The 15,978-nt window shown below is 47.5% G+C and overlaps 1 protein-coding gene across 3 annotated transcripts in view; it reads left to right on the top strand.

The window, feature by feature from the left end:
• The first annotated feature begins 5,402 nt into the window (after positions 1-5,402).
• The window catches only part of Wdr13 (WD repeat domain 13), a 15,198-nt gene continuing 4,622 nt past the window's right edge, over positions 5,403-15,978 (top strand). The window contains exons 1-8 of one of the 3 annotated variants that reach the window (XM_013032408.1): positions 5,417-5,550; positions 5,899-5,978; positions 6,601-6,841; positions 9,666-9,775; positions 9,895-10,025; positions 10,647-10,954; positions 11,661-11,841; positions 11,928-12,069. In XM_013032408.1, coding sequence (XP_012887862.1) covers positions 5,938-5,978; positions 6,601-6,841; positions 9,666-9,775; positions 9,895-10,025; positions 10,647-10,954; positions 11,661-11,841; positions 11,928-12,069 — 1,154 coding nt within the window. In that variant the 5' untranslated portion in view covers positions 5,417-5,550; positions 5,899-5,937. Of the gene's footprint in view, positions 6,094-6,600; positions 6,842-9,665; positions 9,776-9,894; positions 10,026-10,646; positions 10,955-11,660; positions 11,842-11,927; positions 12,070-15,978 lie in introns of all 3 variants that reach the window. The other 2 variants (XM_013032407.1, XM_013032409.1) reach the window with 2 other exon arrangements.

The raw sequence follows: 15,978 nt of genomic DNA on the forward strand, positions 1-15,978 counted from the left end.
AAAAAAAAGAGTCTCACAGACTTTCCTGCCCACGCTGGCTTCAAACCTTGATCCTCAGATCTCAGCCTCCTAAGTAGCTAGGATTACAGGCTTGAAGCACTGGTGCCTGGCTAAAGCTGGAGTTTTACAAATATTATCTCATCTAGTTCTCACAATTACTCTATGACACATTGGTTTCTTTTTTTCCAGATGAAGAGGCTGAATCACTGAATCACAAACAGGTTATGTGACTTACATGAGACCATATTTCTCAGAATTGGCAGAGCTGCTGCTTGGGGCCAGGTTACCTTTGCTTCTTAAAGAAATAACAAATGTTTGCATATATTTTATGTGCAGTAATTACTAAATCATACTTAAAACAATCCTATCATTAGATTAGGTTTCTAAGAACTTTGAGCCTTGTGATGAGATTTTTTTTGGGTCGGTTGTGGGGCTTGAACTCTGGGCCTGGGAGCTGTCCCTGAACTCTTCAGCTCAAGGAGAATGCTCTACCACTTGAGTCACAGCACCACTTCCTGTTTTCTGGTGGTTAATTGGAGATAAGAGTCTTTTTTTTCTGTGGGGCCTGAACTCTGGGCCTGGGTGCTGTCCCTCAGCTCTTCAGCTCAAGGCTAGGGCTCTACCACTTGAGTCACAGCACCACTTCCTGTTTTCTGGTGGTTAATTGGAGATAAGTGTCTTTTTTTTCTGTGGGGCCTGAACTCTGGGCCTGGGTGCTGTCCCTCAGCTCTTCAGCTCAAGGCTAGGGCTCTACCACTTGAGCCACAGTGCCACTTCCGGCTTTTTTCTTTTTGCTTATGTAGTGCTGAGGAATCCAACCCAGGGTCTCATGCATGCAAGGCAAGTGCTCTACCACTGAGCCACCTTCCCAACCCTGGAGATGAGTGTCTTATGGACTTTCCTGCCTGAGCTGGCTTTGAACTGCAATCCTCAGATCTCAGCCTCCTTAATAGCTAGGATTAGAGGTGTGAGCCACCAGCGCCTGGCTTTAAGAATATTTCTTGAAGCCAGGGGGTCACCACACCTGCTATCCTAGCTACTTGGGAGGCAGGAACCCGGAGGATCATAGTTTCAGACCAGTCTAGGAAAAACACGAAGTGGCTCTGTGGTAGAGCAGTAGCCTTGATCTGAAGAGTTCAGGGACAGCGCCCAGGCTCAAAGTTCAAGTCCCATGACTGACAAAAAAAATTGCAACATCTCCCCAAAAAGAGAGAGAAAACTCAAGCTGATCATGATGACAGGGGCCTATAATCTTAATACTTAGAGGCTAAGGCAGAAGTTAAGTATGAGGCCAGTATGAGCTATAAGGTGTAACCTTTCCTTAAAAAATAGCTGGGCAACGGTGGCTCACAACTGTAATCCTACTATTCAGGAGGCTGAGATCTGAGGATAGAGGTTCAAAGCCAGCCAGGCAAGAAAGAAAGTCCATGAGACTCTTATCTCCAGTTAACCACCAGAAAACCATAAGTGGCGCTGTGGCTCAAGAGGTAGAGCACTAGCCTTGAACTGAAGAGCTGAAGGACAGTGCGCAGAGTTCAAGCCCCACAACCTACACACACACACACACACACACACACACACACACACACGCCAGGTAGCAGTGGCTCATACCTGTAATCCTAGCTACTAGGAAGCTGAGATTGGAAGGATTGAGGTTAGAGGGCAAAAAAAAAATTCTTCTCAACCAACAGCTGTGTATGTTGCCCCACACCTGTCCTTCTAGTTACATGGTAGACTGAGATTGGAAGAATTGCTGTTGTAGGCAGAAGAGGCTGTGAAATTCCATCTCAACAGAAAAAATCTGGGCATGATGGTATACACTTGTTATTCCAGCTATGGAGGAAAGCATAATCAGGAGGTCCAGGCTAGCCCAAGCAAAACATGAGACTATACAAAAAATAACCAGAGGGGCTGGGAAGGTGGCTCAGTGGTAGAGTGCTTGCCTCACATGCATGAAGCCCTGGGTTTGATTCCTCAGCACCACATAAACAGAAAAAGCTGGAAGTGGCACTGTGGCTCAAGTGGTAGAATGTTAGCCTTGAGCTGAAGAGCTAAGGGACAGCACCTAAGCCCAGTGTTCAGACCGACCAAAAAAAAAAAAAAAACAGAGCAGGCAATCTGCTGGTGACTCATACCTGTAGTTATAGCTACTCAGAAGACTGAGATGTAAAGATCGAGGTTCCAAGACAATCAGCCACTAAAAAGCCAGAAGTGGAACTGTGGGCTCAAGTAGCACCCACACTCTGAGTTCAAGCCCCAGGATGGTACCAAAAATTAACCAGGAACTGGTGAGTCATGTTTATATAATCCTAGCTACTCCAGAGGCTGAGATATGATTACAGCTTGAAGCCAGGCTGGGCAGGAAAGTCCACAAGACTCTTAGCTCCAATTAACCACCAAAAAGTCAAAACTGGAGCTGTGGTTCGAAGTGGTAGGGCATTAGTCTTTTTTTTTTTTTGGTCGGTCGTGGGGCTTGAACTCTGGGACTGGGCACTATCCCTCAGCTCTTCAGCTCAAGGCAAGCGCTCTACCACTTGAGCTACAGCGCCACTTCTGGTTTTCTGGTGGTTTATTGGAGATAGGAGTCTCACGGTCTTTCCTGCCTGGGCTGGCTTTGAACCGCGATCCTCAGATCTCAGACTCCTGAGTAGGGGCATTATTCTTGAGCAAAAAAGCTCAGGGACAGTGCTTAGACCCTGAGTTCAAGCTTTAGGACCAGCACAAAAAAAGAAGATGGTTATAATGAAGGGGTGGAACTTTGTCTAGGTAGGGTAGAAATGGTACTATAAGTTCTTGTGGGAATACTGATCACAGTAGCATTTGTGGTGACTGAAGAACATGACAAAAAATCCAGCATTAGTCATAAATAAGGGCCAGTTAATTAGAATGCTGCCCTTGAACTCCTACACCTTCAGATTTCCTCATCTGTAAATGGGGATAATAACAGGGCCCATAATATTTCTATTAAGATTAATTTTTTTTACCAGTCCTGGGCTTGAACTCAGGGCCTGGGCTCTGTCCTTGAGCCTCTCTGTACTCAAGGCTAGCACGCTACCATGAAGTCACATTCCCAGCCCCAAGATTTTTATATATATAATTTTTTTGTAGGTCTTGGGGCTTGAACTCTGGGCCTGGGTGCTGTCCGTCAGCTCTTCAGCTCAAGGTTAATGCTCTACCACTTGAGCCACAGCGCCACTTCCAGTTTTCTAGTGGTTTATTGAAAATAAGAGTCTCACGGACTTTCCTGCCAGGGCTGGCTTTGAACTGTGATCCTCAGATCTCAGCCTCCTGAGTAGCTAGGATTACAAATGTGAGCCATGGGTGCCCAGCTTAACAGTCTTGTCTCTAGTCTTGTTCCTATATGAGTGAGAACACTGTAACACTGGGAGGACAAAATAAAGGCTTCCTCCTCCTTACAAAAAAAACAAAAACAATGGGCTGGGAAGGTGGCTCAGTGGTAGAGTGCTTGCCTTGCATGCATGAGGCCCTGGGTTCGATTCCTCAGCACCACATAAGCAAACTGAAAAAAGCCGGAAGTGGTGCTGTGGCTCAAGTGGTAGAGCGCTAGCCTTGGGCTGAAGAGCTGAGGGACAGCGCCCAGGCCCAGAGTTCAGGCCCCACAGCCAGACCCCCCCAAAAAAAAATTAAAAACAAAACAAAAATCTAGCATTGCTGGACTGGGAAGGTGGCTCAGTGGTAGAGCACTTGCCTTGCATGCCTGAGGCCCTGGGTTCGATTCCTCAGCACCACATAAGCAAAAAGAAAAAAGCCGGAAGTGGCGCTGTGGCTCAAGTGGTAGAGTGCTGGCCTTGAGCTGAAGAGCTGAGGGACAGAGCCCAGGCCCCGCAACCGGACCCCCCCCAAAAAAAATCTAGCATTGCTGGCTGAATCTAACTCAGTGGTTCTGTGAAGCTCTCCTTTACTGCAGGAAGTTTATTTTATTAACTTTTTTTTTTTGCCAGTCCTGGGGCTTGAACTCAGGACCTGAGCACTGTCCTTGAGCTTCTTTTGCTCAAGGCTAACGCTTGAGCTACATTGCCACTTCCAGCTTTTTCTGTATATATGGTACTGTGGAATCAAACCCAGGGCACACACATGCTCGGCAAGCACTCTACCACTAAGCCACAGTCCCAGCCCCTGGATGATGATGATGATGATGATGATTGCCATTCCTGTGGCTTTGAACTCAGGGCCTGGGCACGGTCATTGAGCTTCTTTTGCTCAAGGCTAGTGCTCTACCACTTGAGCCACAGTGCCACTTCCAACCTTTTCTGTTTATGTGGTATTGAGGAATTGAACCAAGGGCTTCATGCTTTCTAAGCAAGTACTCTACCACTAAGCCACATTCTCAGCCCCTAGATTTTTTTTTTCTATGCTAGTTCTTGTCCCTTAGCTTTTTTTGCTCACGGCTAACATTCTACCACTTGACCCATATCTCCACTTTTGGGATTTTTGGTGGTTAATTGGAAATAAGAGCCCCGGCTGGATTTGAACTATGATCCTCAGATCTTAGCCTCCTGAGTAGCTAGGATTACAGGTATGAGCCACTGACATGTGGCCACAGTGACATATTATTGTTAGAATACAGAAAAAGGTTAATATGTTTTTGAATCTCATTTAAGAAAGCAAAAAATGAAACAATAAATTGGTGACAATTTATGAGAATATTTTTTTACATTTCTCAATTGGTATTAAAATACTATTACACATTCAATTTCAACCTAGTAATTTATGTTTATCTACATGACTTTAAGATGAACAGTTTGAAGGCAGTTGGGAGGCAAGAGGATCAGTTAAGGCTATGAGATGCAGCTTCCATGTTTTTTTTTAAAAAACAAGATTCAGAGAACTTCCTTAAGTCCAAACCTCAAAGTTGGTTCTGCCTAATTTTATCTTCTGCCCTTAGAGACTTAATTAAGCCTCATGCTGTCTGGGGACATCCAAGTCCAAGCACTCCCAATCCACTGACATCTGCTCCTCTCCCCTCCCCTTCCAGGCAAACACAGGCTAGTTTTTCTCATAGTGGTATCCAGAGGCCCATCCATCACTCTAAGAACAACTTTGTAAAGATCTCTGCGTGGTGATTATATTTTATTATCATATTCAAGTTTTGCTGAGCCAATTTTATGCAGCTAAGAAGGGAACTAAACCACTCTTTCACAAGAAAGTCGGATTTCTGAATTCTAGTGAATGATTACAAGTCTTATTTCCGATTTCTAGTGGATGATTTTGCAGACTCACTCCAGTCCCTATGATCTCAGTACATTATCCCTGTATAGACATACAAAAAGTGCCATGAGGGAGTGGGTAGAACTCAAGGGGTGGAGCCTCAATCCTTGTGCCGGAAGCTACTGTCCCTTAGTGCGCCTGCGAGACTCCCACGCCCAGGGAAAGGTTCCTATCGATTTGTTCTGGGCTCGGCAGCTCTTTTTGGTAGCAGGCAGCCATCTTACCTGAAGCCTGAGAAAAGGAGAAGAGAGACAGAAGGAACGGGTGACACTGGTCTCAGGGCCGCCCTGGGGGCCTCGAGAGCCGGAGGCAGCCCCAGAGGTGGTCCTCTGGTCCTAGACTAAGCTCTTGGACCCAAGAAGGGAAGGTGGAGGGCGGCTGTAGCAAGATGGGTGGGAAATGTCAAGCAAGACTTGCTGGGCGGGGGACGGGCGTTGCCATAGCGACTGGGAAGGGGCGGGGTCAAGTCTGAATAGCTGCTGTGAGTCACTGGGGCGCTGCCCAGGAAGGACAGAGCTGGGGTGATGACCATGGTGACAGTCTTATGGGGATTTCGCGACATCCCGAGTCTGGAAGGACTCAGTGTCAATAGCAACAGTCACCTGGCAGAAGGGTTGGAACTAGATGCCTTCTCTTGGGACGCTGACATTCCAAGCCCTTGTCCTGCAGGCTCCCGCAGGCCGACACGCCAGAGGAGGAGGCCGGGGAATGGCCGCTGTGTGGCAGCAAGTCTTAGCAGTGGACGCGAGGTGAGGTGTGGGGTCTGAGCCCTTGGGAGCGGAACTTACTATGGTGCATGCGTAATGGCGATAAGTGAGACTAGGCGGCGAATTTGCCTTGTGTGGCTTCGTGGGCATGCCCGAGGTGAGCTTGCAAACACCAGGAGAGATTGGTGGAGTTCAGAGAGGGTTTTAAAGTGCATCCTGGGGAAATGTGATTAAGTATGTGTACATGCATAAAGTCTGTTTGGAAGGGGAAATGGAGCTCAGGTTGTTGACTTCAAAGACCCTTATTGCCGGCCACTTTCCCGACTTCTCAATAACACTATCCCAGTGTGACCCCTATCACCACCCTGCATTAACTCTTATTATGATACACTAGCCTCCATTGCTACACCAGAGTTCCACCACTATGCTAGACTTCTATCACCTGTTACTGATATCCCTGACTCAGTCTCTTAGCCAACCCCAACAGAGCTGCAGACTGACTCAGTGGTCCTCATTATTCCTCTGTATCACCATGCCTATTATTACTGTAAATCAGCCCCATCACAGTGGCTATAGCTACTTGATCAGTCTGGCCACCCCATCCCCAACTGACCAAGTCCCTCTATCCTATGCCTGCTGCCCACCCTGCCTCCTGACCTTGCAGGTACAACGCCTACCGCACACCAACGTTTCCACAGTTTCGGACTCAGTATATCCGTCGGCGCAGCCAGTTGCTGCGGGAGAATGCCAAGGCTGGGCACCCCCCAGCATTGCGTCGGCAGTACCTGAGGCTGCGGGGTCAGCTGTTGGGTCAGCGGTACGGACCTCTCTCCGAACCAGGCAGTGCTCGAGCCTATAGCAATAGCATCATTCGCAGCAGCCGCACCACCCTTGACCGAATGGAGGTGAGCTCTTGGCCACACTGCCTGCTTCTCTAGGTTACCACAGACTTGTCAATCACCTGCAGCAGTTTGTAAGGCACTGTTGCAGGCTCTTAGGGGCAGCAGAGTCTAGAGATAGCAACTAAGCCAATAAACATGATGAACAATAAATGAGACAAACACAATGGTAAACATTCAGCAAACCAGATAAACTACCATGGTGTAGTGATGGAAAACTAAAGTGGACTTGAGAGATGAGAAAGGAGTAGCATTTAGTATCAAGAATGTGGCTTATTGACAAAGTGCTTGCCTAGCATGCATGAGGCCCTATGTTCCATCCCCAGCACCACATACAAACACACACACACACAGGAACTAGGATAGGTGAAAAAGGTAAGTTGTTCGTTTGTTTGTTTGTTTTTTGGGTCCGGTCGTGGGGCCTGAACTCTGGGCCTGGGCGCTGTCCCTCAGCAACTCAGCTCAAGGCGAGTGCTCTACCACTTGAGCCACAGCGCCACTTCCGGCTTTTTTTTTCTGCTTATGTGGTGCTGAGGAATCAAACCCAGGGCCTCAGGCATGCAAGGCAAGCACTCTACCACTGAGCCACCTTCCCAGCCCCAAAGGTAAGTTTTTTGTTTTTGTTTTGTTTTGTTTTTTGGTACCAGTACTGAGGCTTGAACTTAAAGCCTATGCACTGTCTCTTTAGCTTGTCACTTAAGGCTGGCACTCTTACTACTTTTTTTTTGCCAGTCCTGAGGCTTGAACTCAGGTCCTGGGCATTGTCATTGAGCTTCATTTACTCAAGGCTAGCACTCTACCACTTGAGCCACTTTGTTTCTTCTAACTTTTTCTCTTTATGTGGTATTGAGCAGGGCTTCATGCTTGCTAGGCAAGCACTCTACTATTAAGCCACATTCCCAGCCCCCACTCTTACTGCTTGAACCACACATCCACTTTGACTTTTGTTGGATAATTGGAGATAAGAGTCTCTTAGACTTTCCTGCCTGGGATGGCTTTGAACCTTGACCCTCAGATTTCAGCCTCCTTGATAGCTAGGATTATAGGTTTGAACTGCTGGTGCTTGGCTGGAAATCTATGTTTGATGGAATGATGAGTGAAGATCCTTCAGAGAAAGTGACAACTGAGACATGAATGAAGGAGACTAGGACTAGAGAAATAAAATGGGCACTGGTAGAGCACTAGCCTTGAGCAAAAATAAAGCTGAGTGCTGGGAATGTGGCTTAGTGATAGAGTGATTGCCTAGCATGCATGAAGCCCTGGGTTTGATTCTTTTTTTGTCAGTCATGGGTCTTGAACTGTGGGCCTGGGTGCGGTCCCTGAGCTCTTCAGCTCAAGGAAAGAACTCTACCACTTGAGCCACAGCACCACTTCCAGTTTTCTGAGTGATTTATTGGAGATGAGTCTCATGTACTTTCCTGCCCAGGCTAGCTTTGAACCATAATCCTTAGATCTCAACCTCCTGAGTAGCTAGGATTCCAGGCGTGAGCCACCAGCACCCAGCTTGGGTTTGATTCTTTAGTACCACATAAACAGAAAAAGCCAGAAGTTGCACTGTGGCTCAAGTGATAGAGTGCTAGCCTTTAACAAAAGAAGCTCAGGGACAGTGCCTAGGCCCTGAGTTCAAGCTCAGGACTGGCAAACAAATAAATAAGTAAGTAAGTAAAGCTCAGGGATAGCACCCAGGCCCTGAGTTCAAGCCCCAGGATTGGTGTGCATGCAGGTGCACACACACGCACGGACACACACACACACACACACACACACACACACACTGTACTCTTTCTCAGTGCAGAAAACTTGTGTTAAGGATGAGAAGGTAGAAGCAGGCACTGATAGAAAAGTCCTGCCACAATGCAAGTAATGGAATGAAATACATATAGTTTTAAAACAATCATTTTTTGTTATATTTTGAGGCTCCAGAACTTAGTGACTCTTTTTTTTTATGGTCCTGGGGCTTGAACTGTGGGCCTGGGCCCTGTCCCTGAGGTGCTTTTGCTCATGGCTAGCAGTCTAGTGGTACTTCTGGCTTTTTCTGTGATTAATTGGAGATAAGTCTCATGGTCAGCTGGGAGCTGGTGGCTCATGCCCATAATTCTAGCTACTCAAGAAGCTGAGATCTGTTGGGCACCAGTGGCTCACACCTGTAATCCTAGCTAGTCAGGAGGCTGAGATCTGAGGATCATGGTTCAAAGGCAGCCCGGGCAGGAAACTCCATGAGACTTATTTCCAATAAACCACTAGAAAACCAGAAGTGGTGCTGTGGCTCAAGTGGTAGAGTGCTTGCCTTGAGCTAAAGAGTGCAGGGAAAGCACACAGGCCCAGAGTTCAAACCCCATGACCGACAAAATTAAATAAATAAATAGATAGATAAAAAGAAGCTGAGAGCTGAGGCTCATGGTTCAAAGCTAGCCCAGGCAGGAAAGTCTAAGACTCTTATCTCTAATTAATAACAGAAAAAGCCAGAAGTAGCACTGTGGCTCAAGTGGTTGAGTGCTAACCTTCAGCAAACAGAGCTCAGAGATAGTTCCCAAGTCCAGAGTTCAAGCCCCAGGACCATCCAAAAAAAGAAAGAAGTCTCACAGTTTTTTCTATCCTAGCTGGCTTCAAACTGCGATTCTCATATTTCAGCCTCCTGAATGGCTAGGATTACAAATGTGAGCCTCTGGTGCCCAGCCTTTAGTGGTTCTTAATGGCTCTAAAACAAAACAAAAACATGATTTTTCTAAGGCTGGGCCATGTTGCCCTAAAACATTCTGGGATTTCACCCTGCCTGGCATTTCAGAGGTCATCTTTAAGATGTACTAACCCTTATCCCCTCTGTTTACAGGACTTTGAAGATGATCCTAGAGCCTTGGGGGCTCGAGGGCATCGCCGTTCTGTTAGCCGTGGCTCCTACCAGCTACAGGCACAGATGAACCGTGCAGTCTACGAGGACAGGTATACATCAGAGGCAGCCAAGGAGTCGGGCTGAGGAGGAGAAGAGGGGCCCTGGGACATGACAGGCTTAATAACTGTATCTACCTCCTGTTACCTCCTAACTTTTCTTTGGGGCCCAGGCCTCCTGGCAGTGTTGTTCCCACATCAGTGGCAGAAGCAAGTCGGGCCATGGCAGGAGACACATCACTGAGTGAGAACTATGCCTTTGCAGGGATGTACCATGTTTTTGACCAGCACGTGGATGAAGCAGGTGAGCCAGTGCATGGGTAGTGGGTTGTCACCAAATGTTTGTCCAAACAACCACCCAAAGCATTCTTTTCCAGAATGCAAGGCCTTTGGCACCATGCCTCTGAAGGAGGACTTACCACCCATAAAGCCTTTGGCAAACTCAATAGCCCTCTGCAAAGTGGTCTACAAATCTCGGGACTTTCTCACTGGGAAGGGCCTCAGAAACTCAAGGGAGCCCTTCACAGCAGGCTTCCTGGGGTCGTGAGTCACTTGGAAGAGCTCAAAGCCTATATTGATGCTAACTCCCTTGCAGAGGGCCAAGTGGGCTGCACACTGTCAAAGGTTTTATAAACTGCTGTGACCTTGGTGATGGTCAAGTGCTTGCTCAGACAGTAGGAGCTTTTTCGAATTGCAGAAGACTTTTGCAATCAGCAAAGTGCCTGCTGAGATTTAGAGAGCATTTTGGCAGAGGGCCTCCTGAGGTCACCATTGCTTTTGTCAGCCAAGGAAAGCCCTTTTGCTGAGGCCACCATTCCTTGTGCAGTGGGGTCCCAGCCCCCTGTACACACATCGGAGCCTTTGATAAACCAAAAGTGCCCAACAAGTGTGCTGACTTCCCACAAATGGCTCCTTGGCATTGCAGTCCCAAGGGTGCGCTTCGCCAATGATGACCGGCACCGCCTGGCCTGCTGCTCACTGGATGGCAGCATCTCCCTATGCCAGCTGGTGCCCGCCCCACCTACTGTGCTCCGAGTGTTGCGGGGCCACACCCGTGGTGTCTCCGACTTCGCCTGGTCCCTCTCCAATGACATCCTCGTGTCCACCTCTCTCGATGCCACCATGCGCATCTGGGCCTCCGAGGACGGCCGCTGCATCCGGGAGATCCCTGACCCCGATGGCGCCGAACTGCTGTCCTGCACCTTCCAGCCCGTCAACAACAACCTCACTGTGGTCAGGCTCCAGGGTGCCCGCGCACCAAGGGCGGGCATGCTGGGTCCGGAGGGCTGTCTGAGGGTATTAGAGGATAAGATCTAAGACACCCCAGTCTCATCCTAGAAGCCTTCCTGTGGCCAGGCTTGAAGGGAAACAAGCCAGAGAATGGGGAAATGTAATTCTTGGTCTGGGATAGACTTATTATGGTAGCCTCTAGGGAGGGCCAAGTTGAGATGGGGCCCTAGCCCTGGGACCCCTCTGATTCCATCAGTCCAGTCCATCTGTTTTCTACCTTCAGGGGCTGCTGATAGGGAGAAGGTTGCTGAGGCTGAAAGTTTATCTTACCTGTTAACAGCAACCCCATTGTGATCAGACTCCAGGATAGACTGGTCAGAGGGCAGGGGAAGGATATGGAAAGTCTGCCATGGCCTGGAGCAGTCTGAGCACAAGGGGAAGCTGCAATGATACTTCAGGCCTAAAAGAGCCCTATGGCTTTCCGCAAGCCCAAGGGGGCAACTTTATGGCTCCTGATCATCCCATGAGCAGCTGCCTTCCTCTAGGTAGATTGAAAGAGGGGCTAGCTAGAGAACAGGAATATATATATACATATATATATATGTATGTATGTATGTATATGTATATATCATCTTCCTGCCCCACTGTAGTCAGACTTGAGGAGGGACTGGTTGGGCTTGAGTTGATGGTGGATACATTCAACCCACAGGTGGGCAATGCCAAGCACAACATACATGTCATGAACATCTCCACGGGAAAGAAAGTAAAAGGTGGCTCCAGCAAGTTGACAGGTCGTGTCCTCGCTCTGTCCTTTGATGCTCCTGGCCGACTTCTCTGGGCAGGTGATGACCGTGGCAGTGTCTTCTCCTTCCTCTTCGATATGGCCACAGGTAGGCAGGCCATCTACTGGCATTGTTGGGCTGTTCTTCCTCCAGTCCTCCCAAGGCTCAGCCTTCACCCTCATCTTTCTCTGCAGGGAAACTAACCAAGGCCAAGCGACTGGTGGTACATGAGGGCAGTCCAGTAACCAGCATCTCTGCTCGCTCTTGGGTCAGCCGAGAGGCCCGGGATCCCTCACTTCTCATCAATGCTTGCCTCAGCAAACTGCTGCTCTACAGGTGGGCCCATCACCCATCAGGAGGACCACCTGGGAAGGGAGGGCTGGCCTCTTCCATCAGACTGAAACAAAAGCCCATCTCCTGCATCAGGATAATTTCACTGAGGATAGAAGTGCACATTTCTTATAATATGATAATAATAGGACCTGGTATGGAGCTCAGTGGTAAAGTACCTGCCTAGCAATGGATAGGCCCTAGCTTCTATCTCAGTGCTGCAAAAGAAAAAAATGTTAATAATAATAATAGTACTAATGACAGCAACAATAGCACAATATGATTATGTGTGTGGCCCGTAATATACAGGATGCACAGTATGATAATGTCAGTATGCAACAGTAACAATAACAGCAATAGGGAGCACCTATACCACAACTGGTGTGGCCAGACCCCATTCAAAGCTTTTTGTGTATTTCCTTATTTAGTCCTCACACTAGCCTGTGAAGTAGGTACTATCATTATCTGTGTATGTGTGTGTGTGTTTGTACTGGGACTTGAACTTAGAGCCTCATACTCATACTCTCACTCTTCTTTTCCTCTCAAAGCTGGCACTCTACTACTTGAGCCACTTCTGACCTCCACTTCTGACATTTTGCTAGTTAATTGGAGATCAGAGTCTCAAAGTTTTGTCTTCCCTGGCTGGCTTTGAACCATTAATCTCATATCTCATCCTCCTAAGTAGCTACAATTATAGGTATGAACCATTGGCACCCAGCTTCACTTTCTCCATTTTAAAGTTTGGCAAAATGAGGCCTAAAATAGAGCAGGACCAAGGACTGGTAGCTCAATGGTAGAGCACTTGTCTACTGTGTACAGATCCCTGGGTTTTACCCTAATACCATGCGTGCGCGCACACACACACACACACACACACACACACACAACTAGCCCTTTTCCCTTAGAACAGAGGCTTATTTTTCCATCTGTCTGTCTGTCTGTCTGTCTGTCTATTTTTGTGTCTGTTCTGGGGCTTAAACTCAGGCCTAAATTCTTGCTTATCTTTTTCTGTTTTTGTCTGGTGCTCTTACCACTTAAGCCTTGCCTCCAGTCTGGCTTTTTGTTCTGTTTTATTTTCTCCCAAGAATCTGATGTTTTTCCTCATTGGCTGGCATTCTACCACTTGAGCCATGTCTCCACCCCAATCCAGCTTTTTTTTTCTCATTAATTGTAGATAGAATCTCACAGATTTTTCTTTTTTTTTTTCAGTCGTGGGGCTTGAACTCTGGGCCTGGGCGCTGTCCCTCAGCTCTTCAGCTCAAGGCGAGCGCTCTACCACTTGAGCTATAGTGCCACTTCTGGTTTTCTGGTGGTTTATTGGAGATAGCGGTCTCTCCTGCCTGGGCTGGCTTTGAACCGTGATCCTCAGATCTCAGCCTCCTGAGTAGCTAGGATTACAGGCGTGAGCCACCAGTGCCCGGCTAGATTTTTCTTTTTTTATAACAGTCCTGGGGCTTGAACTCAGGACCTTGTTCCTGAGCTTTTGCTAAACACTAGCACTCTATCACTTGAGCCACAACACCACTTCTGGCTTTTTCTGTTTATATGGTACTAAGGAAATGAACTCAGGGTTTCATGCATGCTAGGCAAGTACTCTACCACTAAGCCACATTCCCAGGCCCCTCTCACAGATTTTTCTATGAAGACTAGCTTTGAACCTTAATCCTTAGATCTCAGCTTCCTGTAGCTAGGATTATAAACAGGAGCCACTGGCACTTGGCCTTATTTGATTTTATTTTTGCTGGTCCTGTGGCTTGAACTCAGAGCCTGGGTACGGTCCCTAAGCCTCTCTGTACTCAAGGCTAGTGCTCTATGCCTTGGGCCACAACACCACTTCCAGCTTTTTCTGTATATGTGGTACTGAGGAATCGAACGCAGGGCTTCATGCATGCTAGGAAAGCACTCTACCACTAAGCCACATTCCCAGCCCGTTTATTTGATTTTTTTGTTAGTTGTGGGGCTTGAACTCTGGGCCTGGGTGCTGTCCCTCAGCCTTCAGCTCAATACTAACTCTACCACTTGAGCCATAGCACCACTTCTGGTTTTCTGGTGGCTTATTGGAGATAAGAATCTCACAGACTTTCCTGCATGGGCTGGTTTTGAACCATGATCCTCAGATCTCAGCCTCCTTAGTAGCTAAGATTACAGGCATGAGCCACCAGTGCCTGGCTTTATTTGATTGTTTTTATGCTGCTGGGATTGAACCTGCAGCCTTACACAGGCTAAGCATACTCTGCCACTGAGCTACCCCAAGCCTTGTTATCTTTTCTTTCAATTTTTGCAGAGAATTTGCTTTCCCACTCATCTGTCATGTGGTCCAAGTGCATCTCTCAGTCAGGCAGTCAGGTAGAATGACCTGAAGCACTCATCATGTCCAAAGATGAATGTGGTCCCACATGCGTGTTATACTAGAATTGAGGGAAGGCAGGAAGATTTTGCATTTGAGGCCAGCCTGGGATTCATACTGCGACTCTCAAAAACAAAAGAATGTCAGGCCAGGTGCTGATGGCTCATGCCTATAACCTTAGCTACTCCGGAAGCACAGAATTGAGGATCATGGCTTGAAGCCAGACCAGGTAGAAAAGGCCTTAAGACTCATATCTCCAATAAACTACTCAGAAAAAGCTGGAAGTGAAGCTGTGGCTCAAGTGGTAGAGTGCTGGCCTTGAGCATACAAAGGCTCAGGGATAGAGTCCAGGCATTGAGTTCAAGCCCCAGGACTGACAATAATTAATTAACTAATTAATTAAATGTCAGGAGTTAGAATACCAGTAGCTTACACCTACTCAGGAGGTTGAGGGTCAAGATTCAAAGCTACCTGGGGGAGTGGGACAGCAAAGTCTGGAAGACCTATCACCAGTTAACCACTAAAAAGCCAGAAGTGGAACTGTAGCTCAAGTGCCAACTTTGAGATAAAAAGCTAACGAACAGCCAGGCACCGGTGGCTCACACCTATAATCCTAGCTACTCAGGAGGCTGAGATCTGAGGGTTGTGGTTCAAAGCCATCCCTCGCAGGAAAGTCCTTGAAACTCTTATCTCCAATAAACCACCAGAAAACCAGAAGTGGCGCTATGGCTCAAGTGGTAGAGCGCTAGCCTTGAGCTGAAGAGCTGAGGGACAGTACTCAGGCCCAGAGTTCAAGCCCCATGACTGACCAAGAAAAAATGCTAAAGGACAGCCAGGTGCTAGTGGCTCATGCCTGTAATTCTAGTTGACTCAGGAGGCTCAGATCTGAAGATCACAGTTCAATACCAGCCTAGGCAGGAAAGTCCATGAAACTATTATCTGTAACTACCAAAAAGCCAAACTAGAGAACCCTAACTTTGAGCACAAAAGCCCAGGGATAGTGCCCAGGCCCAGAGTTCAAGCCCCAATACCAGCACCAAAAGGAAAAGTCACAACTCCAGGCTCTGCTCCAGTCTGGCAATTTCAGTTCTATGCTGGGCCTGGGATTGGCATAATGAAAAGATTCCCACATAACATCCAGCCTAGCCCGAAAACCACTGCCCAACAGGACACTTTTTATACTTTTTTTTTTGTCAGTCATGGGGCTAGTGCTGTACCACTTGAGCCACAGCACCACTTCCAGTTTTCTGAGTGGTTTGTTGGAGATAAGTTTCTCACAGACTTTCCTGCTGGGGCTAGCTTTGAACCACAAGCCTCAGATCTCAGACTCCTGAGTAGCTAGGATTACAGGTGTGAGCCACAGGCATCCAGCCATGGATGCTTTTTATTATACTATTTTATTTTTCTTTAGAATTCTTTTTCTTTCTGGTGATACTTGAGTTTTGAACTCAAGGGCTTTACATTTGATAGGCCAGCATTCTGCCAATTGAGCCACACTTCAGCCTTCCTTTCAACATTTTATTTTTCTATGTAGGAGTATTTAATCCCATTTCCTGGGTGAGGAGCAG

The sequence above is a fragment of the Dipodomys ordii genome, unplaced genomic scaffold (assembly GCF_000151885.1).
Source record: "Dipodomys ordii isolate 6190 unplaced genomic scaffold, Dord_2.0 Scaffold154, whole genome shotgun sequence".
Lineage (NCBI taxonomy): Eukaryota > Metazoa > Chordata > Mammalia > Rodentia > Heteromyidae > Dipodomys > Dipodomys ordii.